The following is a 23,415-nucleotide window of genomic DNA, read 5'->3' as shown; positions in this document are numbered from 1 at the left end:
CCTTTGTCTGCTATCACAGGTTATTCTCAATGTGAGGGCAGGTGATTATCCCCTTCACAAACTACTGGATTGAAGCAGTAGCCGTGGACAAGGATCACCCTCACGGCACCGGCAGGGGGTAAATCACACATAGAAACACTTTTAAACAAGGCACATGGAGCTGCATTTTGAAGCATCTCCTGTGGCTGACAGGCCAGATACCAGACAAGCAGTTCTGCTGGCCTTTGCCACAGTATGTATCTACTTTGCAATGCCAGAGGGAGGTTTAAAACTCGTTGTCTCCTGGAAGAATTCCTCAGGCCCTGTGCCAGGAGCACCAAGGAAGAGGGAGGGAGCAGGGACCTGCTGGGCACAGCAACCTGGGGATGGTTCTTGTGACTCTTCTGTGGCACTGATATGGTGCAGCTCCACAGGGTAGGAATTAACAACATCCCTGGCCAAGGATTTAACAGCCATAACAATCTAATCATCAGATTTTTCACAGGTGAATTAGAAAATTATGATTTGATTTTGGGTCCTTCATGCCAAGAAGGACACTGAGGGGCTGGAGCATGTCCAGGGAAGGGAACGGAGCTGAGGAAGCAGCTGGAGCACCAGGAGCAGCTGAGGGAGCTGGGGGGGGGGGGGGGGGGGTTCAGCCTCGTGTAAAGGAGGCTCAGGGGGAACCTTCTGGCTCTGCACAACTCCCTGACAGGAGGGGGCAGCCGGGGAGGGGTCAGGCTCTGCTCCCAGGGAACAGGGACAGAACAAAAGGAGATGGCCGCAAGTTGCACCAGAGGAGGTTTAGGTTGGATATTAGGGAAAATTTCTTCACTGAAAGGCTTGTCCAGCATTGGAACAGGCTGCCCAGGGCAGTGGTGGAGAACCCATCCCTGTAGGGGTTTAAAAGCTGTATGGATGTGGCACCTGGGGACATGGCTTATGGTGGCCTTGGCAGTGCTGGGGGAATAGTAGGATTTGATGATCTTGGAGGGCTTTTCCAGCTCAACTATTCCGTGACTCTATGATAATTTTAAAGCAAACTGTTGTCTGAACACACAATTTCGGGAATACATCACTTTTGCACTGCAGTTTATTGCCTCTCGCCCCACCTCACTCCCACACGTATAGAACTGGGAGAAGGAGCCGCACTGTCCAGCCGGGATGCTTATCCATAAACCCTTCTCCACGCATAGCGGTTTATTTTACGTGGGCACCACATTCCCACATCATGGACATCCAACTTTTCCGCTTCCCGTGCGGTCTCAGCCCTCATGGGCTTCGTGAGGCGCGGCCCTTCCCGCCCGGGTCGCGCGTTCCGGGGGGACGCTTGCCGTGACGGACGCATGGCGGCGCGGCGGGCCGGGGGTGTGCAACAGCATTTCCCTTCCGCTGCCCTCCTCCCAGCCCGCAGCCGCCGCACAGCCCGGGCCATCCCGGGAGCGCTCCGGGGAGAGGCCCCGCTGAGGGCGAAGGGTTGTAGGGAGGGCTGGATCCCTGCCGGACCGCCCTCGGAGCGGCGGGGCTGCGCCCTTTCCCCAGCGAGGCTCAGCTCCTGCCGTCTCCAGGCCTTGCTCTGTACCCGGCTGGAAATGCTGTGTGGGGTTCACCGTGCATTCACTTAATCTGTGCTCAGTCCCACGTTTTGAGGGGGAAAAGGGTAATTGTCGCTTCTCCACGGGGTGAGCGTGAAGTGGCTCCACAACTACAGCTTTGGTAATGATTTGTGCCTTTTCCTCCCGCTGCAGGCAGGTGATCCCGGCTGATCCCGTCCGTGAGGGCGGCGGAGGAGCAGCTCGCCATGCCCACGGTGGTGGTGATGGACGTGTCGCTGTCCATGACACGGCCGGTGTCGGTGGAGGGCTCCGAGGAGTACCAGCGCAAGCACCTTGCTGCCCACGGGCTCACCATGCTTTTCGAGCACATGGCCACCAACTACAAGCTGGAGTTCACGGCCTTGGTCGTGTTTTCATCCCTCTGGGAGCTGATGGTGCCCTTCACAAGAGACTACAACACGCTCCAGGTAGGGAGTGTGAACACGAAAGTAATAAACCGTCAGCGTCTTAAAAAAAATCAGCCAATTGCACCACCAAAGCACGGTGGAATTGTGTGATTTGGTATCATCTTGTGCACAACGTCTTGAATTGAGTGGGTTTCCCTTATTTTAAGGGTAGGTGAAATCAGTGTGTTTGAAACATTTTGCTATTTTGCAAATTGTACTTCTGCAGGTGAGCACTGGAGTGTGACTCGTTGACTTTAAAATGGGATGGAGGAAAGGGCTGTCTGATGAAGCTCTACAAGTGGTTGGTTCTGTGATGGCCCTGTTTTTATGTGTAGTTGTTGGTTTGCTCCTGATAAACGATGCAGCTGACAGGATCATTTAGAAAGGCTTTGAGTCAAGTGATTTGGTAGAAAGAAGGTGCTGATGAGAGTGTGTAGCAGCGAAAACAGTGCAAGTGTGAGAGTAAGTGATTTTAGGCCTCACAGATGTGGTGGAAAGTTGGGAGGAGGAAATGGAAAGGAGAAAGTCCAGGAGGGAAATTTCACATGAATGCAGTAAGGCACTGGAGCCTCTGAATCCAGTAAAAATTGTACATTTATATCTGACCCTCATATTTAGGAGGAAATGACACATTGCTGTCACAGGGCACCATGGTTTAGATTTGTCCATTGGACAAAGAGATTTTAAAGGCTATTTTCTATTATGTTTGCAGTTTAGCAGCTGTGTGCCAGTGCATCCTCTCTGATTTATTTTCACTTCCCTAAGAGCTCACTGGAGGAATTTTGCAAGCCGAGAGCCCAACCAGGCTCCTTTAGCAAGTTCATCTCACAGCTGCACGCTGGTGATGCTGTGTTAAATGTGAGGTTTTCACTTTAGGAGAAAAGCTGGTTTATGGATCCAGATGCGAGTTTTGGGTTTGTTACTCTGCCAGAGTTTTTGTGAGACAAACTCCTTGTGGTCTCTGAATCTCTGAGGAGTTTGAGCTGCTCTTGCACCTGCGAGGATTTTCTCAGCTAAATGTTTCCCATTAGATACTGCCTCAGGTTTTCACTTTTTTAAGACATGGGAAGGTGTTTGCTCATTCTTAAAGAGCTGTGTTTATATTACAGTTCCTTCCACATCAGCTGTCATTGCCTCATGATCTCATTCATCATTTCTTACGCCTTTCTCCCTTTTTATTTCTTTGTGTCACAATGGAGCTGTGTTACCCTGCAGAGCAAAGGTGCTGCCTTAGCACAGAGCCATGAGTGACTGTTGGGTGTCTTCTGGCAGGGATATTCCCCCAGCAATGACTGTGGTGTTTGTCTTTGCAGGAAGCCCTGAGTAACATGGATGATTATGACAAGACCTGTTTGGAGTCGGCGCTGCTGGGGGTTTGCAATATTGTCCAGCAGGAATGGGGGGCAGCAATTCCTTGCCAGGTATGGCTGATTTCACTGCTTTAAGTTGACTGCATATTTAGTTATCCCTGGCAGGGAGATTGGAACTTGGTGATCTTCAAGGCCCCTTCCAACCCAATCCATTCTGTGATTGATTGATTCTATGCCTGTGAGTTGCAGATAGAAATGTAAATGTAATTTGGAAGCTTGGAATACTCTCAGGCATGCTGGTGCTGCAAAAACACAAAGAATTAGTATTTTGGCTAAATCTGGAATATGAACAGAAGGTGTTCTTTATAAAAATATTCAGCAGCAGGAAAAAATGAGGCCGTTTCCTGCCCAATGTGTTATTGTGGTGCAGTGGATTATAAAATGTGGCTCAGGAGCACTGTTGTGCAGGCCTGGTGTTTGATGTGGATGCAGTCTGCTGTCCCAGGAGCCCCACTTCATTTGGAAGGGGTGTAGTCACACATGCATGAACCTCTCCCCTCCAGTCCTTGATGGTTTCCAGGGCTTGTAACAATTCCAGCTCTCAACCAACAGCATGGGGCTTCACTGAGTGTGTTTTGATCTGACTTCTTTCCCAAATGAGTCATTTGCCATGCAGCTGCTCACACACTCCATTCAGCCCTCAAAGCTCTCAGCCTTCCAAATCTGCTGCCTCTTATGGCAGAGTTTGCTTTTAACCCTAGGTTTTCTGAGACACTTTATTTAAGTTCAGTAATTTTGCAGCTCAGTGAGCTGGGAAGATGCCTGAAGCAGTATTCCTTAAGGAGAAAAAGGAAAGAGGCTTATTGGTTAGGCAGTGCTTCATTATCTAACACAGATAAAAGGCACCTTGGGACAGCAAAAAACATTCAAAGCAAAGAACAAGAAAGGTACAAAAACCAAGCAGAGATAGACCTCAACAATTTGGTCTCTCATTTGTGTCATGGCTCATTTTACTGGCACTTCAGGTGCTGGGGTGGTGAAGAGCACTGGGGAATGTACTGTGCAGTCTTGGAGTAGTGGAAAACATCACTGGTGAGCAACAGTTCTGAGGAGACTGCGAGAGAGACTGAGGATGAAGAGCGAATACAAATCTGGATGTAGCAATTACACATGGAGTTCCAATTGGATTTGATTTTCCTTACCTAGCAGCCAGAAATTCTGCTTGCAGTTGCCATGCAGCATTGAAGGAGCAGCTCTTTTACTCCTCTGGAAGTGATTGGGTCACAGCTGAGTGTAAATAATCCCATTATTCAGTGTAATCTATTAGGTTTCCACAAGGATTGACTCTGGATGTGCAATTGAACGGAAAAGTGTGTATTCTTGCTGTAGTAGTTCTGCTGCAAAATGTGAGCATACTGCAGCTGTATTTGCAGCAGAACAAAGATCATTAATACTACACTTTTTAAGGTTTCTGTGGCTTGTAGTGGAAGTTGAGTTGCTCTCCAGATTCCGCAGAAGAAATAGCTTTATCTTCCGTCCGAAAATTGACCTGGGATTCTTGAGTCCAACAGCAGCAGGCTGGTTTTTGGCTGTGTAGTCACTGTGCTTCTAGTGTACACTTAAAAATGAAATGTATGAAGTCCAAATTTTAGTGCAACTGCCTGACGCCAAGAAAATGTTTATTTGCTGTGCACACTTGTGTAAATCACAAGGGTTCAATCTTCAATTTCTCATTTATATGGGCTTTTTTCTGGAAGTTTTACTCAAAGTTCTTTGACCAGGTCAGTGGAGGAAATCCGGTGGGAGCAGGGATTTTCAGTAGGAGCACATGCTGCAGGAAGGCTCCTACAGTGTGTGGGTGTTCACGTGCCCCTTGCAGCTGGAAGTGTCTCACCTGTCCCCTGTCACTGCAGATTGTCCTGGTCACCGACGGCTGCCTGGGCATCGGCAGAGGCTCCCTGCGCCACTCCCTGGCCACTCACAGCCAGCGCAGCGAAAGCAACAGGTTCCCACTGCCTTTTCCGTTCCCATCCAAGCTCTATGTCATGTGCATGGCCAATCTGGAAGAGGTGATGTCTTACTATGATGTCTTTGTTGCATTGGATAATTGTTGGTCTTTTTGTTGCATTGGATAATTGTTGGTCTTCTCTGAAATAACGACCGGGTCAGCACAAAACATGTGTTGATGTTCTTGTGCTTAAGGTTTAGTTGACATTCTGGTGCTTAGTTATTGGTGAAAGATAATTTAAGGTTTATTATTGCACTGTTATTATCTACTGCTACTGCATTATTATCATAATCTTTATAAATCATGTCAGTTTTTCCCTGGGGAATATTATGGAATTTTAATTTCTCCATTTATATTATTACTGCATTAATTACGTTGAATGCTTTTGGGGCTCTTCTTAATCTACAGTTAAATTCTTGAATAAATGACTTGTTGCAAAGATGCCCAGCACTTAAAACACAGTAGCTGTATGTAGAAATGTGAGAGGGCAAAACTAAAGTCTCCAAGCCAGTGTTCAAACCAGCTTCCCTTAGTTTTGAAGGAAAGGTGTCAATTTTCTTCCTCCTTTCTTTCTCTTGCAAATTTCAATCCCAGCTTTAAAAACCTTCACAGGAGTTAGAATTCTGCTGCATAAGCACTGTTTAAAAAGAAGTCTATTTGGCTAATATTCCTTAGATTAGGTTTCATTAACAGCATTGCTTTTGATTTGACTCCTGTATTCTCATGTCCTTCACAGAAGGGTTTTCTGCTTAGGTATCAATTAGATATCTCAACTTCATGGTCTCTGTCAAAGATGAATATTTTGATTAAGCTGGTGGATTGAAGCACTGTTTATATATCAAAATAACTGGGAAAATATTTAAAATAAATCTTCTGTTTCTGATAAGTAATAAGAGAACATTGCCTGGGAGACAAAGAATGTTGGTTTATTTGGAAAGGAGAGAGATAACAAAAAATCATGGGAGCATCCAGTCAGATGCTTTTTGCTGTGTTGTGCATATTTTCATTAAAAATACTGGTTAGTACAAAAGAGGATAAAAAGATCACTCAACAAAAATATTTCCCTTTATTTTTTTTGTAGCTTCAAAGCACAGATTCCTTAGACTGCCTGGAACGGCTCATTGATTTAAACAATGGGGAAGGACAGATTTTCACCATTGATGGCCCCCTGTGTCTGAAGAATGTGCAGTCCATGTTTGGGTGAGTACACTTGTAGATAACAGGCCTTTGGGAATTTTCCAAGTTAGTATCTTGAAAGGAAAACAAATATAATAAGAAATCTGGTGATAGGAGATGTTCTGATTAAACTCTTTTTAAAAATTATTTTATGATCTTGTTAACTGTAATTTCATCTTGGCCTTCACTGGTTATGGTCAATACTTATTTTAGTCATTGTAACCAAACCATAGCATCTGTTTAGGCTTGGCAGATAGAACACAGTAATTTCCGTAATTATTGTTCATTTGCCATCAGTGGGATAATGCTGCTTTGTTTCATAATTTAGCAACACTAGAACTATTGAATTAACTGTAATTATAAAAGGTTTGGGAGCTAAGTTAGTGTGCTTTAAACAAACTATTTTCATTTTATATGTATTATGTTTTCCTTAATAACTGTGTTTTAGAAAGCTAATAGACCTGGCTTATACACCATTCCATGCTGTCCTCAAGTGTGGCCACTTAACATCTGATGTGCAAGTATTTCCCAGACCAGAGCCTTTCATTATAGATGAGGAAATAGACCCCATTCCTAAAGCAATTAATACAGGTAACAAATCTTTGATTGCTTTTTTACTAAAATCAATTTGATTTCTGCCCTTTCACTACCACCTCTCATCCTGTGTAGTTTTGCTTCATCCACTTTGTCTCTGCAAGGATCGGTCACTGGCTGTGTAATTTTTTGGTGTATGCGTGACACCAGGGGACAAAAATATCATCCTACTTCATCCTTGTGTGCCTGGAAAAAGGACTGGAGTAGCACAGAGGCACTTTCAGAACTCAGGGTGCCAATTTCTAGGGGTAGAGACTGGAAGACAGCCACAGGCTGCTTTCCATGAACACCCTCATAAGCTTCAGGGAGGAGGAATTATTTTTAAAAACAACTGTGCAAAGAAAAACCTTCCCAGCCCTCCCATTAGTGGACACAGCTCCCATGGGCAGCAGGTATTTGGTTTTTCTCCTTTGGAATTTAGAAGACAGCAATGGATTGTGTACAGGGTAAATATCAAGGTGCCCAATTCTGTAATTGTTCATCAGCATAGCTTGTGGGCAGCAGTATGTGTATGCTGAAAGTCATGTTCTCATCTTCAAAAGTTGTGTGTTTTATGTATTTCTAACTTATTAACACCTTTACACCAGTTGAGTTTGGGTTCTCCTGTGCTACCTGTTGTCATTGCTTCAGAGAACCTGGTGGTGTAAGAAGTGGTTATGTTAAATTGACTCTGAATGCACTTCAGCTATTTCCAAATATGACTTAAACTGTCTTAAATCGGATTAAAAATCTGTTGTTTCCCTGCAGATCTAGAAATTGTTGGGTTTGTAGATATTGCTGACATTTCCAGCCCTCCTGTCTTGTCCAGACACTTGGTACTGCCCATTGCACTTAACAGAGGTGAGCAATATGGGTTTATTTCAGCAAAAACTACTGTAAGCTTTCCTTGTAATGTGGTTTAGACTGGAAGCACAGGTTTTCTGCTTTATCAAAATACCAGATGTCATATTTGTGTGAATGCATTAAAATTAAAACCTTGACCACAAGCTCTCTTATTTTGCATACTGTGTTCTTTGGGAAGTTCATAGAGGGACCAGGGTGCTAACAGCATCATTATTAATAGAACATGCTAAACTTACAGTTTGGAATAATAACGAGCCATGAAATATGTGGTGCAAGATGAATATTTAATGTCCTTGAGTACAATGCAGTGGAATATTTATGTATCATTATTGTGCCACTTCGCCCAAGCAGTTCATTCTGCAGCTGTTTGTTCTACGAAAGTATTAATTAACTCTTGCAGGCGGACAGTAAAGGGTGGTGTCATGGAAACAGAGCTCGTGTGTTTGAATTTATTCTCTTGTTCTCTCTTTGTTTGCTTTTATTCTTCCCCAGAAGGGGATGAGGTGGGACCTGGGATCACAGATGACACTGAAGATGAGAATTCAGCTAATCAGATTGCTGGGAAAATCCCCAACTTCTGTGTTTTATTACATGGCAGCCTGAAAGTGGAAGGCATGGTGGCTCTCGTCCAATTGGGGTATGGAGCTGGATGTCTGCCTGAAAAATCTCTTACTTTGCTCATTTAGGCTTTATTTATAAATTAAGCTTATTTATATCTGTATTCTGTGCAGAACTCTGCACTGCTAGACAAAGCTGTGCATTTTTAATTGGAGATTTGTTTCTGTCAGTACAAATTGCAAACATTGAGCCTCCACATAGGGAGAGGGAGGCACATTCTAGGCAGAGAGGTGGAAGTTTTTAAGCCTTTGTGGATTTGCTCCTTCCCCCAGGCCAGAGTGGTATGGAATGCTTTATTCACAAGCTGATAGCAAGAAGAAGTCAAACCTCATGATGTCACTCTTTGAACCTGGTCCTGAGCCCCTCCCATGGCTGGGGAAGATGGCACAGCTTGGCCCCATTTCAGGTACTGGTCACTCCTCTGAATAACTCTTACACTCAGTGTTGTGTGAATGATCTTGCCAATTCTTAGTTGCTAAGTCTGTATTTTCTTTTTTCTCCCAGATGCAAAAGAAAATCCTTATGGGGAGGATGACAATAAGAGCCCTTTCCCTTTGCAGCCCAAGAACAAGCGCAGCTACGCTCAGAATGTCACTGTCTGGATCAAACCCAGTGGCCTCCAGGTAATGATCCAGGTTCTGCTGCTTTACCTGGAGCAGCAGGAACCATCTTAGCAGGAATTGCAGTCTGTGCATGTCTTGCCCATTTAATGTAATTGCTTTATTGCTTTTCTTTCAATTTTATAAACACTGCCTCTTTACAATGTCATGATTAAAATGCAATCAGAAAGCATAGCTTGTTTAATGAGAGCTGTGTCTCCAGTGGAGGATCTGGCTTGGTTTATTGGATTTAGTATAATTACCAGTTATGTTTCAGCCTTTGTGAGCTGCAGTCTTGTCAATGGTCAGGATAATTTATCCATAAAGAGTTGGGGGTTGTTCTGCAGCTTCCTCCAGAAGCTGCCACGGTCTTTGTATTTTTTTTTTCCTCTTTTCTGCAGACAGATGTACAGAAGATCTTGAGAAATGCAAGGAAACTCCCTGAAAAAACACAAACCTTCTATAAAGTGAGTAACATTCCAGGCTGGCCTAAGTTTGATCCATAGTGATGGTGGTGCATTTGACAGAGGAACCACCCTGTGTGTTCTGTGTGGGCTTGTGGTGCTCTGCAAAAGCTTAGACTGGTTAGGTGAGACAAGGGGGCTGATTTCCATGCTCTGCCACCACATTTTCTGGCAGGGTGGCAGAGATGTGTCATGTTTACAAGTGCCCCTCATGACCCCTGCTACTTCTGTGCTGTTGTCCAGGCAGAAATAAACTGAGGGATCAGAGAGCAATAGGAACGCAGATGTCATTCTGAGTCTGAAAATGTCTCTTCCATTTTATCTACAAATGAAGCGTAGAAACACAAAACTCCAGGCACATTTGGCCACACCATTATAATCCATAACCAGACTATAGCTGGAGGTAATTATTCCTCTTGCAAGCTTAGTGCTGAAGCAGTTTGGTATTGCAGCCTCCAGGGACTTGAAGAATGAATACCCTGCCTAAGTGCACATAAGCACTGTTCAGTTTAGAGGGAAGAAAAATCAATGTATCTGCATTTTACTGGACACTGCAGTTAAAGACAGCAGTCAGTCAGTGAAGCCTGAGCTGGAGCCCTGCTGGGACACAGACAAAGCAGGCAGGTACAATAGCCGAATGCACAAAAGGAAGAAGTGGAGATTTATAGGAAAGGATCAAGGGAAAACCACTGTTTAGTTGTGTCACTATCATCATTGTCAGCCCTGAAGCATTTTCTGTCTGTGAGCAGCAGTGTGAGTAACGTCACCTTTACAAACAGATATAAGAAACCCAGGTTTGATGTCAAGGCTTGAAGTGGCTTTAAAAGGGGTTTTGTGTCTTTGCAGGAGCTGAATCGTTTACGCAAGGCAGCTCTGGCCTTTGGCTTCCTGGAGCTGCTGAAGGGCGTGGCAGACATGCTGGAGCGGGAGTGCACCCTGCTCCCCGACACCGCACACCCTGATGCCGCCTTCCAGCTCACACATGCAGCTCAGCAGCTCAAAGTGGCAAGTACTGGAGCCTCAGAATATGCTGCCTATGATCATAACATTGCTCCTCTGCAGACAGATTTTTCCAGTAGCAGCACTGAGAGAATGTGAAGTCTCCATTTTGGGAGCTTCTCTAGATTAGGGCTCAAGTGGTTCAAATTTTCTTCTGTTTACTTTTTAGGGCCTGTTCAATCACTGTTTTAAGAACTTCCTATCCAAACAGGGAAGTTTTGCATCAGTGCTCTCTAAACAAACGTAGCTCGTTTGTGGTGGCTTTAGTCAGACCTGGAAACTGTGGAAAGTGTCCCAAAGCCAATGATGGTGTTGGATGATGGGTGGAAGTTATTTGGTACGTGTGACGAGAAAAAAAAATGCCGTTGTAGGCAGCTCTTGGCTTTTGGCCCCCCCAAAATGCAGTTACTATGTAACTGAACTCACTGGTGAAAGTATCCTAAAAGGCAGCTACTATATTTTAAACATCAACTTGATTAGTCCAAAGAAAAGGTGTGAGAAGCACCCTGCAAGATCACATACAGAGCTGATTTTGGGGTGTTGGCCCTGACTTTAGGCCCAACTTGACAGTCTGTACTGAGCGTTATCACTTGCATTGCAGTGCTTATGCTTGTGACAGTAACTTAATCTTGGGACACGTGGTTGTTTGCATAATACAAATAAAGAGTAATTCTTCATAAAAATTTAAGTTGGATTTGTTCCATTTTCATAGCAACGAGGCTGTGTGGCCCAAAACACTGACCTGGTGAAGGCTCAGCTCCCAGCTGTTTATCACAAGTGAAATACCAAATCATACAAAGTCTCAGAAAGTTGTATAATTTGAAGGAACAAACAACTGAAGCAAAATTTGGTTGTAAATCTTTATTAATAGAAACACATTCTTTCTGAAGGACTAAAATTCAGTAGTGTAAGATCCATGACAACTTGCACTAGGTACCACAATTTCACTGATGAATACATACGGATTTCATAACAGAAGTTTAAATGCCCAGCGGAGAAATTAAAATATGAAAGTGATCCTTGCTGTTCTGTTACTCAGCTAATTCAACATTTTCACATACTTCAAACATAGGTACAGTGTGTGCTAACTGAAATATTGTGTAAATAGTGCTCAACTCTCCTGAGTAAAGTAGGCTGTGCTTCTCCCAAAGAGGAGTTGTATCACGGCTCTTGTTGACAGAACACAATTTGTGAAATGCAGTGTGGAGCTTGTACTGCTTCTTTGTTAAAGTCTCCTTTTAACACTTACTTCCTTTCCTCTGCAGTAACAAGCACTGGGTCCATATCACAAACCTTCTGGTGTTTGTTACTTATAATATATATAAAATAATTTTTTGGAGGGTTCATATTGTTTTACAGTAGAAAAAGATAAATAGTAACATGGCACTAAGCTAATCTCAGCTTCAATGTCTGTTCCGGATTGCTGGCATTGCTCTGCAGTGCCCTGGGGCAGTGGCAGTTGGGAAACAACCTGTTCACAACCACAGTACAGTTTAGAGTGAACTTCCTGTACATTTCAAAACTGGATTAAAGAGGCCAGAGGAATCTGGGATAAGCTACGGGAGGCTCGGTGTGAAGACAGACATGCTGAAATAAAGTCAGCTGAGCCAAAGGTTTCCAGGTGAGACAGCAGATGACCTGAAATGTGGGGGGAGCTTCTCTTTGTTGGTGGTGGTGGTGGTAGTTAAAGCAAGCAAACAGAAAAGGGTCCTTCAAACCCTGTGTGGGATCTCCCTTACTAAGACTTGATATGTGCTATCTAAATAATACAGTTTATTTGCCCCACTGTTCCATCCCACCAGGGGCCAGTCAAACCATACACACCAACTTCTCTGCTGGACCCCTAAATGCAGGTAGAAAAGCAATTTTGCTGCCTTGCTGAAGGCTATAAATACAGGAGCCACAGCCCTGCCAGGATGGATCAGAGGGGCCCCATCTCCCATGAGAGTTCCATATTCTCCCTTTGCATGGGTGGGATAGAGTTCTGTTGGGGTTCACATGCCGGGGAAAGCTGGTACCTACGCTCCCTTGTTATGTTTCAGTGCTTACTCTACCAACCAGGAAAGCATTTCTGCCCTCAGTGGCAGTTTCCTTTCCCTAATGAGTGGATAGATGTGTTGCTACAGGAATACACATTGCTATGGTCCACACAGAGCTCCTATTCTGTTAAGGCTCAACTAGAAACAGACTAAGTTGGTAGCATTTAAATCAGCATTAGCTACTTCCAGTTTTAATTCTGCACCATTAATAATGCTGCAGAAGAAAAGGGGGGGTATGTGCTGAGCAAGTTTATCCCAGTGGTTGATAAACACCCAAACACTGCAGAGTGGTCTCCAACTGTGCCTCCTCCTGCCATCAAGACGCATCCCAGGAACAGCACAGGCCAGCATATCCCAACATCAGAAGCCCTATCTGCATGCAATATTGAAAGAGCAAATCTCCAATTAAAAGATAAAACACTATTTCTAGTTAGTGCTGCTCCACTGATTATAAGCATATCATATGCAGATAATAGGATTTCTTTCTCATATGCTGGTTGACAGGATACAAGTTTAAATGTCCAATGGTAAATGCCATGCATAGATGATGGAAAGGGAACAAAATCCAGTATAAGGGAATGTTACCTGAATTCACTATGAAATCATGAAATCTAGCGTGGTCATTTCATTTTACAAAATTCTTTGCATTACAGTGGGTAAAACCGTAAGAATTAGAGGCTTGTCTTGTCCTTAAGTGAGATAAGAAAGCATTGCAGTCTTCCTTCACTTCATCTTTCTCTTCTTTGGTCCAAGGTGCTGTTTCCTTTGCTTGTAGAGGTGACGGAAGTTTACAAATATCCCTGGAAAAGAATGAAGTGTTTAGGTAGGATGTCATTTCATCTCTTTAATGCTAAATGGCTGTACTGGATTTAAAAAGCAATAACAGAACCCAACCAACCCACCACACAACAAATTATTTAGGGGCGTGTATAGCAGTGAAAGCTCATGCAAGTGTTTTCTTGCTGGGTGAGGCAGGAGTTGCTGCACAGGCTGTTTGGTAAAGGGCTGCTCAGAAGGTTTGTTGCCTTTAAGAAGTTGTGACACCAGCTGTGCAGAGCTAAGGAGGATGAACCATGTATTTCAGGGTGAAACTCGATTGAAGGGTGGCTTTAAGCAATGTCTGTGAGCAGGAGAAATCTAGTGAAAGCTCAGTTTAAAATTCCAGGTTAGATTGTGATGAGCTGTGGTTACCCAGAGTACTGGGTGTGAGTACAAGGAAGTTAAATTTTGTTTACAAATGTAACACCAAAAACCACATATGTATGAAGCAGCTGTTCATCTTTAAATATACTATTTAAAGAGACTTCTATATTGTTTCCTGGAAAAACATGACTTTATGTTGCATTTGTGATTATACTTCAATGTTTAACTAAATTACTTTAATTCGAAATTTTATTTAGATTGCCACTAAATCATTCCAAAGCTCAAATATCCCATAAAAGGTGAAACTAAGTATGCTATGGTTATAAATGCATGTAAAAATTATTCTTTTAACCCAAGTTTATGCTGCTAATTTGTTACCAAGATCACCTTTTTGGAGGGCTAATCAGAGCTCATTGGAGGTGTGTTCCCCTCCATCACTGACAAATTTACATGAACAATCCACAAGGATAATGCTTAACCTCAAGCAATTTTGTGTTGCCATGGTCCCCAAGATGCAGGAATTTAATTTTCTCTGAAAAATCAAGTTATGCAGGGGAAACTGGCCTTTTTATTTCAATACTGAAAAATACAATTAAAGACTTACCTAAAAACAAGGCTATAAGATATATTTGAAGCACAAATGGAAACTGGATTGTGACGTTCAGTGGATTTGGCAATCCCAGACTAAATTTCCCTGTTTCACTGAAGATTGGAATGGATTGAACAATACAGACAGCTGAAAGCAGAAGGTCACCATTATTACCAAGCACAGATAAAATATACAATCACCCAGCCCACACCAACTATTTCAGCATAGTCCCTTCTTATTTGCCAGTGCTGATTAATGACAGCAATTTTGAAGGTGTTGAACATGCAATAATAGGGTGAGAAGCACCTGGCTGAGGGGGCACAGCAGTGAGCCTGCCTGGTGAGACACTGTTCTCACACACAGCTGCAGCCCCAGGGCCTGTGCCAGCAGGATTTGCCATCCAGAAATACCCCCACCAATGAAACAGGCACAGTCCTCCCCCTACTTGGCATTGGGCAATGCCCAAAGCTCCTCCTGGCTCACAGACATGGGTTTGCAACACAGGAATAAGCTCCTGCCTGTCCTCTGCAGTGATTTACAAGATAATATCAAGACCTGGGAGCTGGTGTGAACCCAGGCCAGGCTGAGCAAGTCAGGCCCCGCAGACAAAGGTTTGGGTCAGTAGAGGGAAGTGAGCACTGGCATCCTGTGCAGCTTGTTCTTGTTCCACTTGTTCATGCAACCTTTTGTTGCTTTTACTCCCCCCTCCAGAAAGAGTCTTTCCTCCATAACAAAGACTTCTTTTCACATCAAATTGAAAATAATATTTGATTCAGTGTGAAAGACAAAATGCTTATATTTGGTTCACCTCAAAGCAAATCTATTTATCTGTTGTTCTATTTTACTATTTTAAGTCCAGTTACCAAAAAAGAGATTGAGTTATTTGTCCAGCCTCGAATTCATTATTTAGTAAACTGTGTTTTAAGGAGATACCTTCTGCCAAGCCCCCTAAGGGGTAGAGGGGGATCCAGATAGTGTAACGGAGCCAGGTGAGCGGTTTCCATTCAATTCCAATGCAGGAAAGCATGTAATAGGGGTACCTACAGCCAGTGCAGTGTGAGGAGAAACAAACAGTTTAAAATGGAAACTACTACTAGAATTAGTCTTGTGTATATACACTCTGTGGCCAACACAATTCCCAGATGACACAAGAATATTCAAGGCATTGTCCCTGTGGATGACGATGGACACACGGTTGTTCGGCAGTTTACAGAGCTCAGGCCATTATTCTGAACACAGGGATGAAGGCAACTGCCTGGCTGCCTAATAAACCTTTCAAAATAACTTCTTTTCAAAGATAAAGACCTCATTTAACAATGGAAATTCAAAGCAACAAACCCCTCAAGGAATCAAGCAACAGGGCAGTATTACTTTAAGACTCCAGCCCTGCCTCAGCCTTTGGCAGATCAAGGAAGGCTGTGACAGTCCATGACTTAAGGAGGTTTTACCCTCTGGGGCCAATGCACTGGTGCCACTCTTCCAAAAAATATGAAGATCAAAATCTTCTTCCCAGAGTTCTTGGGAACAACCACTTTGTTCTGTGCACACCTGGTAGGAGGAAAATCCCACCTACCTGAACAGCTCAGTGATACTCCAGAAATAAAATATGAAGAACACCACAGGTTTGCTCTGCATTTCCTCCAAGCTTCCAAGGATAACAAACAAAACGAAGTTTCTTCCAAATACCTGTTAAAGAAAAACATATTAAGGAATGTTCACGCTTCATCAAAAGAAAGGGCAAGTCCTTGCTGTCAGAAACATATCTACTCTTCACACATTTGAGCACACAACTAACTCACAGCTGAGCTGTGACCTGCTTCTTACAAGTAGGCATCTTGCTCTGTATTTAGGTACAATCCAAGGGACCCAGTCTTAAATCATCCACCCTCATTTTTATGCACAACGACCACAACCAGAATAAAAAGGGCACTGGCACCAAATCAAAATCATGTACTTTTCATCAACTTCTTGCTTTTGCTGTCCTGCACTCTCTTACCCAGATGATGGAAGGAGACAGACAGCCTGACACAGCCAAGACTAGGAAGCATGGATTCCTGCCTCTTGAATAAGAAATCCTCTAGTCCAGTACCAGTGAGGTTGCATCACTTATTTTAGGACAGTCTCAACATTTGTGTAAAATAAACATTTACTTTAAACTTAAGAGCAAGGAGAAGAATTTAAAAATATTACCTGCACTACAGCAGGTATCAGCGGTGATCTGACCAGTCCTATTAGTGAATTCATGATCTCCATTAATGCTAGGGTCTGACAGAAATACATCATATCAGAAATCGTGTGAAATGTGTCATAGAAGGAATCTGTAAGACACAAGAAACCAACCATTTTAGAGAAAAAATGAATTTCCATGCTCAGGAAGCTGGTGCAGTAGCACAGCTTATGATAACAGGATTCTAGCTGTATTTGAGAAAAACATGATGCATAATTATGTAAGTTCTTTATAGGCCTTATCTTGAACTCACAGCAGTTGGGCCAGAAACACTACTCCATTTCACACACAGAAGGATCAAGGGCTATTTCAGTAATTGCTTTACCAAAAAAAGCAATAGTGCTGTACCTCAACAGAATGGATTGTTCTTGCTTCAAAACCAAAATATTCTGTCCAGATCATTTTCAAAAACATTAACATTGCAGTGAGCAAGACATTTTGCTTCAGCTGATTTTGTTAGAAGTGATCCTGGCAGAGCACAAGTATCATTCACTGAGTGCACAGCTGTGATTACAAGGGGACAGTATTTTCCTGCCCTTGACACTTTGATGACCTTTGAAAGGCTTTCATTGTGCTCTTTGGCAATGCATTCATGGTTTTGTTCCTAAATATGTCTCCCTTTAGATTTTGCTATTTAAAAAGTCTTAAAAACAACACTGAAAATCAACTCGAACCCTCCAATATAAATAAAATAGTGCTCATTACTTGCCTTTTCCTAAGATGAACAGTCGTACTGTCATGTTCACAAAAATCCAAGAGAATCCCAAAAACTGTACAAGGTTATACATGATTAAGTATCCCTTCTTCAGGTGTTTGAAAGCTAAAAATCAAGAATAAACACATCAGGTGAGTAGAGTACAATGGTAATAGAGCTGCAAACCAGGCTTTCTGAGAATAAAGCTTACAAGGAAAAGGGAAGTTACTGATTGTGATAAAAGCATTGTCGGGTGCACTGGGGGGTTCTGCTTTTGCCATCATCTGCCAGAACTCAATTCCTGCTAGTCAGATTTTTGACATTCCTTGGAAACTTCATTCCATTTTTATTAAATTTCTAATAGCTCACAATACAAAGATCCCCCTCCAAGACACACCAAGTCACTCAAAACTGCTCATTAAGAGTTGAGGTTCACAAAGAGTGAACAAACTTTCTAAATCCCACTTTACCCACTAAAAAGATGCAGTTACTTACGGTCCTTTGGGACTCTGGATTCTATTTTCATTTTGTTAATCTTTTCTTCTTCCTTAAGATGAAGGATAAGGTTTTAAAGACTTACTGTAATTAGCAAGTGATTTGTTAACTATACTACTGCAAAGCTAGTGGGTTTAAAACTCAGCCAAGCAGCCAGTAGCTAGAAGGTTTAAATTTTCACCAGCGTAAAACAGCACATTCATCATCTAGAAATTATAGTACAGTAAAAGCCAGAGGGTGTTAACCAGTTATCCTGCCCTCACCATGTGTTTTGTTGTAGTAATTAGATGATTTTGCTGAAAAAGCCTCTGCTTTCTGTGTCAATTCTCAGTTATTACTGTGCTGTTTCTTACATGACCCACCAGCGACCTGAATGGAACAGAGAACATCCAGCCCAGGCTCTCTGCCTGCCCTTCCACTGCCCATGGCTCCTGGCACTGCAGTGCCCCTCTCTGCTCTGTGCTAAGCTCATGGCTGCAGAGGGGAACAGGGCAGTGTTTGTTATAAAAGGGATTTGCAGGAATGTGGTCTGTTCCAGTCTTTTCCAAGTCAGTCTTGTACCTCCCCACCGCAGTAAGCTGCTCAAGCTCACCAGATGGTGTTGGGGTGGAATCCCTTCCTTCCAGACAGACAATGCCCAGGACTCAACCCTTTGGGCTCCAAATCACAGAGTGATATGATCCTCTGTGGATCAGGACACCGGGCAAGGGGTACATGCAAGGAGCCAGCACAGAGTCTCCAGTTCCAATTCTAACCAGAAATGTCCCAATTTCCAAATTCTTGCTCAAAATTTGTACCACTTAAACCAACTCTACATAGAACAGCAATAACAATCAGCCTTCCAGGCAACTGCTCGTAAATGAAGAATGCAGGTTCAGGCACAGGAGAACAGCTGTCCTTGCTTTGCTGTCCTTGCACAAGCCACAGGTGCCCACAGGACTGACCTTCTCCTTCAGCTCCATTTCAGCATCTGATTCGTCCAACCAGCGGTCGAAGTCAGGCGCCAGGAAGAGCGGGCGCTTTTCTTGTTTGGTGAGCCTCTCCCACCAGTTACTCTCTTTCTTCTGCACAGTGATGTTCAGCTGCCTTTGGGTCACCCTGCACACAGGCTGGAGGCAGACACAGGAGCACACATCAGCAAAAGTCCTAAGAAACAAGCTCTGAGACCCAAGCTGATACCCAAGTTCCCCTTATCAAGGAGGCAGGGATGACACAACTGCTGCAGCACAAACATCTCTCTGCCACCCAAGGCACAGAAACAAAGGGCAGTCCAGTTGAAGATGGCAGCTGTGATGGTTGCAGGATTTGATGAGCACCCTGCCTATATCCACTGCATCCCACCACAGAGCTAGCAAAGATCTCAGCACCAGCCTTCCCAGGCAGAATTCCTGATCTTGGCTTTAGACCTTTTGCACTTAGTACTGTGAGCCACCCACCTCCTCTAACAAGCAGTAAAAATAACACTGCCAGCAGCCATACGCACATGTCTAAACAGGGGACCCCATGTGACACCTGCTGCAGTGAGAGGAGGAGCTAAGAGCCTTAGGAAACACCTAGAGACAAGGTGAGCTGATGGACCGGGCAGTGTGGTCACTGCCACCCCAAAAGGCCTCTCTACCTGCAGAGTGACAGCCCACAACATTGTCACCTTGGAGCCCACCCTTCTGCCACCACCGCGGCTGCTCCGCATGGCACTGCCTCTCAGACCAGCTGAAATTGCTGCATGAGCTGCACTCTTAACTGAGCATGTTACTCCAGCTCTGCTCTGTCAAGGCTGGCTGGATGCTCCTCAGACATCTGAAGGCTGCAGCTGTAATTTACAGCTACTACACCTCGTCCTTGCCTGCCAGAGGCTCTATCTCTCACTGCTGGCCAGCCTGGCACCAGCAAGGGGAACTCATGGTGCACATCAAAATTGTGATACTTCCTGGTCCTGAACATCTGTAGTTACACAGAGTTCAGTCTGTTCTCCAGTCCCTCCACAGTGACTCAGATTGATGACTTTTGGAAGGAGGCTGCTCTGCAGAGGCAAGGACTTGCCTTCCAGGCCTGGCTCACAGCAGAGCCCGTGTCTGCCAGCACAGGAGACAGGAACAGGCAGAGACAGGCACCTCTCCCACACTGTGGGCCGGGCAGATGACAAGGCAGTCACCAGACCCTGGAACCAAGAGCTGTTCACTGTCTGCCACTCCACATCTGGCAGGAGCCACACCAGAAATGTGCCTGCAGACAGAGCCTTGAAATTTGCCCTCCGATGGTCTCGTTCCCTGTTCAAAGAGCAGAGGTGAAGGGTGGCTCCTGGTCTGACTGTAGCTATCCCAAATTAGGCCAGGAATAAGCAGCACAAATCCTGCCCCAGGAGCAAAGCCCAAGTTCTCCTGTGCTCCTAACAGCTCTGAGAGGGAGGGACAGACCTCACAGCCACCTGTGAGTAACACAGAGGGACAGCTCTTTGAGCCAAACTCTTTCAGCTCAGACTGCAACAGGAATTAAGGACAGACTTCTCCAACAGGAGCCACAACATATCACAACCTAAGAAATCTGCACATGCCAGAAACATGAACTCTCCTGACTCTCTTCTTTTGTCCAGCTACAGAAGAAGCCAGAAAACATCACATTTGAGTGCACAATGTTCCCCTGATCTCCAGTCAAGACTGCATCAGACAATGCGTTGTCAGATTCTCTCATTATTTTGCTGCTTTAAATCCTTTTAAAATTTACAACTGCTGTGTAACAAGTGATACAAGCGTCTACTAAAGCTGGTCCATGCGAGCACCAGCTCCAGTGAAGTGATTTGCATGAAGACAAGACAATGGCAGAGAGGACTGCCACAGAGCTGGCTGTTACAGAGTTACCAGGAAAATTTAAACAGTATATTGGGAACTTTATGCACAGCCATTTTCCTTTCAACATTACTTTTTCTTTGCAAGAATGAGAAAAGTAAAAATACCTACTTTAGGCTCGACCGGCTCGAGGAACTCAATCTCAAATTCATAGATGTTGTCTCCTTTGGCACCATGACCCTGGGCTAAAAGACAAGACTTGACAGTCAGTGTGAGGTTCCACACACTCCACCTGCAAAGGATGCTTTGTACACAGAAATATTCAGCACTTATTCACAGCACTTTCTTCCTGCCTTCCTGGGAGGCAAGACGAAACAGTAACAGGGAAGACACCAAAACGTTGCTTGGAGGACCAGATGCAGGAGTCAGCAGCTAAAGCTGCTGCAAGTCTGCACCATGCTGGAAAAGGGTCCCTGCTGCACGAAGGCCGCGTGTGAAATTCCCAAAAGAGGGGCTCAAAAGGCTGCTCATGGATAACTCAAATCCAGCTGAAAATCTCCTGCCTTTGGAGGATCCAGCCTCTGCATGATGGAGCACCCAGGGAGATGGGTGCTGCGGGGTGTGTAGGAGGGTGATGTGGTGATGTTGGCTGTGCCAACAGCAGGAGGGCACTTACCAGGGTTCATTTATCATCTCCCACATTGATCCTGTCCCCGGAAGGACTCCAAAACCGTGCACACTGTGTTTAATTTCCAGCCTTCCACACCGTAAACTGATCCCAATCGAGAACACGATGCGCAACACCCTCCTATCAAATGGCCTGGCTGCGGCTCACCAGGGAGGCAGCAGCTCCTAATGAGGCATCTTTTAAAAATCCACCAAATAAAGGAGAAAACCCAATAAAACCAGTGACAGCAGATACTCAGTACTACCCAGCCATGCTAACCAGCACCAGCTCCATGGTGCTGGAATGTGCAGCTGTCCAGCTGCAAAAAACCCATCTTTCAGGGTGAGATCTGCTTTAGTTTCCAAATGGAGCACTAGTTCCTGATGTGGAGGCTTGATAACAAGTGCACACAAGGTCTTTGTGACAGGAAAAATTTCTGTGAGTTATCTGCAGGGTTTGGCTGGCCCGGGATGGGAAGGATGTATGGAAATACCACTGGTATTTAAATATGGGGAAGTTGGGGTTTTCTTGTTAGATAAGACAGGGCCTGTTGTGGTTACCAGGGCTGGAACACAGAGGGCTGTGGGTGGGAGTGTGGCGGATCTGAACATGCCCAGCACGGTGGCTCCTGCCACTGACGGGAACCAGGCACCCCACGGTGGGGACAACTGGGACAGCGGCAGCCCCGGGTGGGGGCCAGGCTGAGACCCCCTCCCGATGGAGCCCCTACCTCTGAAGTGCAGGACATTGTCGGTGATGGTGATGTCCGGGTTCTGCGGAGGGAGAACATGCATTAGTTGGCAGCTCACACACCCGCGGGGGTCAGTGCACCCACCTGGGGGCTCCCGCCGGCCCAACGCCTGCACAGCTCTCCCCGGACCCCCGCGCCCCGCTGCGAGACCCTCTCGGCTGCCGCTGCCCCCGAGGGGATCCGCGGGTGACTTCCCCTCGGGGGTCCCGCAGGTGAGTCTTTCCAGGGGTCCTGCAGGTGATTTCCCTCCGGGGGTCCCCCAGGTGAGTCTCCCCCCACACCCAATCCCCCACGGGTGTCCCCGCCCGGCGTCCCCCAGGTGTCACTCCCCGAGTGTCCGCAGGAGTCCCCTCCCAGGTGTCCCCAGGTCAGTCTGCCCCCCGCCCCCTGCAGGTGAGTCCCCCCGGGTGTCCCCGCATGTCCCCGCCGTGTCGCGGCCGTACCCGGACGTCGCTGAGGTCCACGCGCAGGAAGAGCTCGCGGTGCCGCTGTGCCCAGTGCACGTGCGGCCGCAGGCTGGGCCCCGCCATCATCCCGGCCCGCACCGGCCCGCGGCGCCCCCGCGCCTGCGCACACCGACCCCTCGCTGGGCGGGGCCCCCGCGCCTGCGCGGGCCGCTGGGGGTGGGTGCGGTGGCTATAGCCGAGCCCCCTCAGCGCCTGTGTCGGCCTTGTCGCTGACTGTCGTGGAATCACAGCGTCGTCTGGGGTGGGAAAGCCCTCCAGGATCCATTGTAACTATTTCTCGGCACTGCCGAGGCCACCACTAAGCCATGCCCTCGCATCCACGCGGCTTTGAAATCCCTCCAGTATGGGGACTCCACCACTGCCGCGGGCAGCCTGTGCCAGTGTTCCACAACCCTTTCTGTGAAGAAGTTTTCCATAATATCCAAACTAAACCTTTCCTGGCACAACTTAAGGCCGTTTCCCTTGTCCTGTGACCTGTTACCTGGTGGAAGAGACCAGCCACATCTCAGCCATGACAGGAGAAGCTGATAAGAGGAGCTGTGTCTGCCTCATCCCTGGAAGTGTCCAAGGCCAGGTTTGATGGGGCTTGGAGCAACCTGATTTAGGTGGCCCTGCCCATGGTTGGAACTGGATGAGCTTTAAGGTCCTTTCCAACCCACACTATTCCATGATTCTATGATAGTAAGGCTAAAAAAGGATAGCATTTTTTACTTCAGTGTTGTTTCCAAAAAGGCCGCCCCTCACTCCCTCAGGAGCTTACACAAGGGCCCCTCGCCCATGGCCATCCTCATTCCAACAGCAAATCTATCCTCCCTCCAACCCATCTTGGCACGACCTCTCTCTCCCAGCCTCAGGGTCTTCCATGTGAATCTCTGGTGTGGAGACACCAGGTCCATGCCCCAGCCTGCCCCTGGATGGAGGATTTCCAACCTCTGCCAGCTCCTAGTGCTGTGAAGCTACCACAGAAG

General features: G+C 45.6%; 2 protein-coding genes across 2 annotated transcripts; one reads left to right on the top strand and one right to left on the bottom strand.

Annotated features, from left to right (window-relative positions):
- The first annotated feature begins 1,333 nt into the window (after positions 1-1,333).
- INTS14 (integrator complex subunit 14) lies at positions 1,334-11,280 on the top strand. The gene is made up of 12 exons (XM_042039193.1): positions 1,334-1,639; positions 1,728-2,002; positions 3,295-3,402; positions 5,205-5,360; positions 6,381-6,499; positions 6,924-7,066; positions 7,817-7,909; positions 8,405-8,549; positions 8,803-8,936; positions 9,035-9,153; positions 9,531-9,596; positions 10,440-11,280. The coding sequence occupies exons 2-12, from the start codon at positions 1,781-1,783 to the stop codon at positions 10,689-10,691; spliced, it is 1,557 nt and encodes a 518-aa protein (XP_041895127.1). The 5' UTR covers positions 1,334-1,639; positions 1,728-1,780; the 3' UTR covers positions 10,692-11,280.
- Positions 11,281-11,438: 158 nt separating this feature from the next.
- HACD3 (3-hydroxyacyl-CoA dehydratase 3) lies at positions 11,439-22,561 on the bottom strand. Its single transcript, XM_042039194.1, has 11 exons — positions 22,424-22,561; positions 21,960-22,002; positions 20,734-20,807; positions 18,724-18,888; positions 17,780-17,831; positions 17,300-17,410; positions 16,554-16,681; positions 15,937-16,049; positions 15,297-15,403; positions 14,379-14,510; positions 11,439-13,431 (listed from the first exon to the last, which is right to left on the bottom strand). Exons 1-11 carry the CDS (start codon positions 22,511-22,513, stop codon positions 13,355-13,357), a joined length of 1,092 nt encoding a protein of 363 aa, XP_041895128.1. The 5' UTR covers positions 22,514-22,561; the 3' UTR covers positions 11,439-13,354.
- Between the last annotated feature and the right edge of the window lie 854 nt (positions 22,562-23,415).

The sequence above is a fragment of the Corvus kubaryi genome, unplaced genomic scaffold (assembly GCF_017639235.1).
Source record: "Corvus kubaryi isolate FWS band 111438036 unplaced genomic scaffold, C.kubaryi_AGA036_p1.0 37394, whole genome shotgun sequence".
Lineage (NCBI taxonomy): Eukaryota > Metazoa > Chordata > Aves > Passeriformes > Corvidae > Corvus > Corvus kubaryi.
This window is presented reverse-complemented; position numbering and strand designations above follow the sequence as displayed.

What these genes read in the sequence shown, in the direction of transcription:
- INTS14 (XM_042039193.1), top strand. Translation starts at nt 1,781, where the DNA reads ATGCCCACGGTGGTGGTGATGGACGTGTCGCTGTCCATGACACGGCCG. An exon ending in GAGACTACAACACGCTCCAG is followed by an intron (nt 2,003 to 3,294) that starts GTAGGGAGTGTG and finishes TTGTCTTTGCAG; the next exon opens with GAAGCCCTGAGTAACATGGA. An exon ending in ACAGCTTGGCCCCATTTCAG is followed by an intron (nt 8,937 to 9,034) that starts GTACTGGTCACT and finishes TTTTTCTCCCAG; the next exon opens with ATGCAAAAGAAAATCCTTAT.
- HACD3 (XM_042039194.1), bottom strand. Translation starts at nt 22,513, where the DNA reads ATGATGGCGGGGCCCAGCCTGCGGCCGCACGTGCACTGGGCACAGCGG. An exon ending in TGGACCTCAGCGACGTCCGG is followed by an intron (nt 22,003 to 22,423) that starts GTACGGCCGCGA and finishes CTCCCTCCGCAG; the next exon opens with AACCCGGACATCACCATCAC. An exon ending in TCTTATAGCCTTGTTTTTAG is followed by an intron (nt 13,432 to 14,378) that starts GTAAGTCTTTAA and finishes ATTCTTTTCCAG; the next exon opens with GGATATTTGTAAACTTCCGT.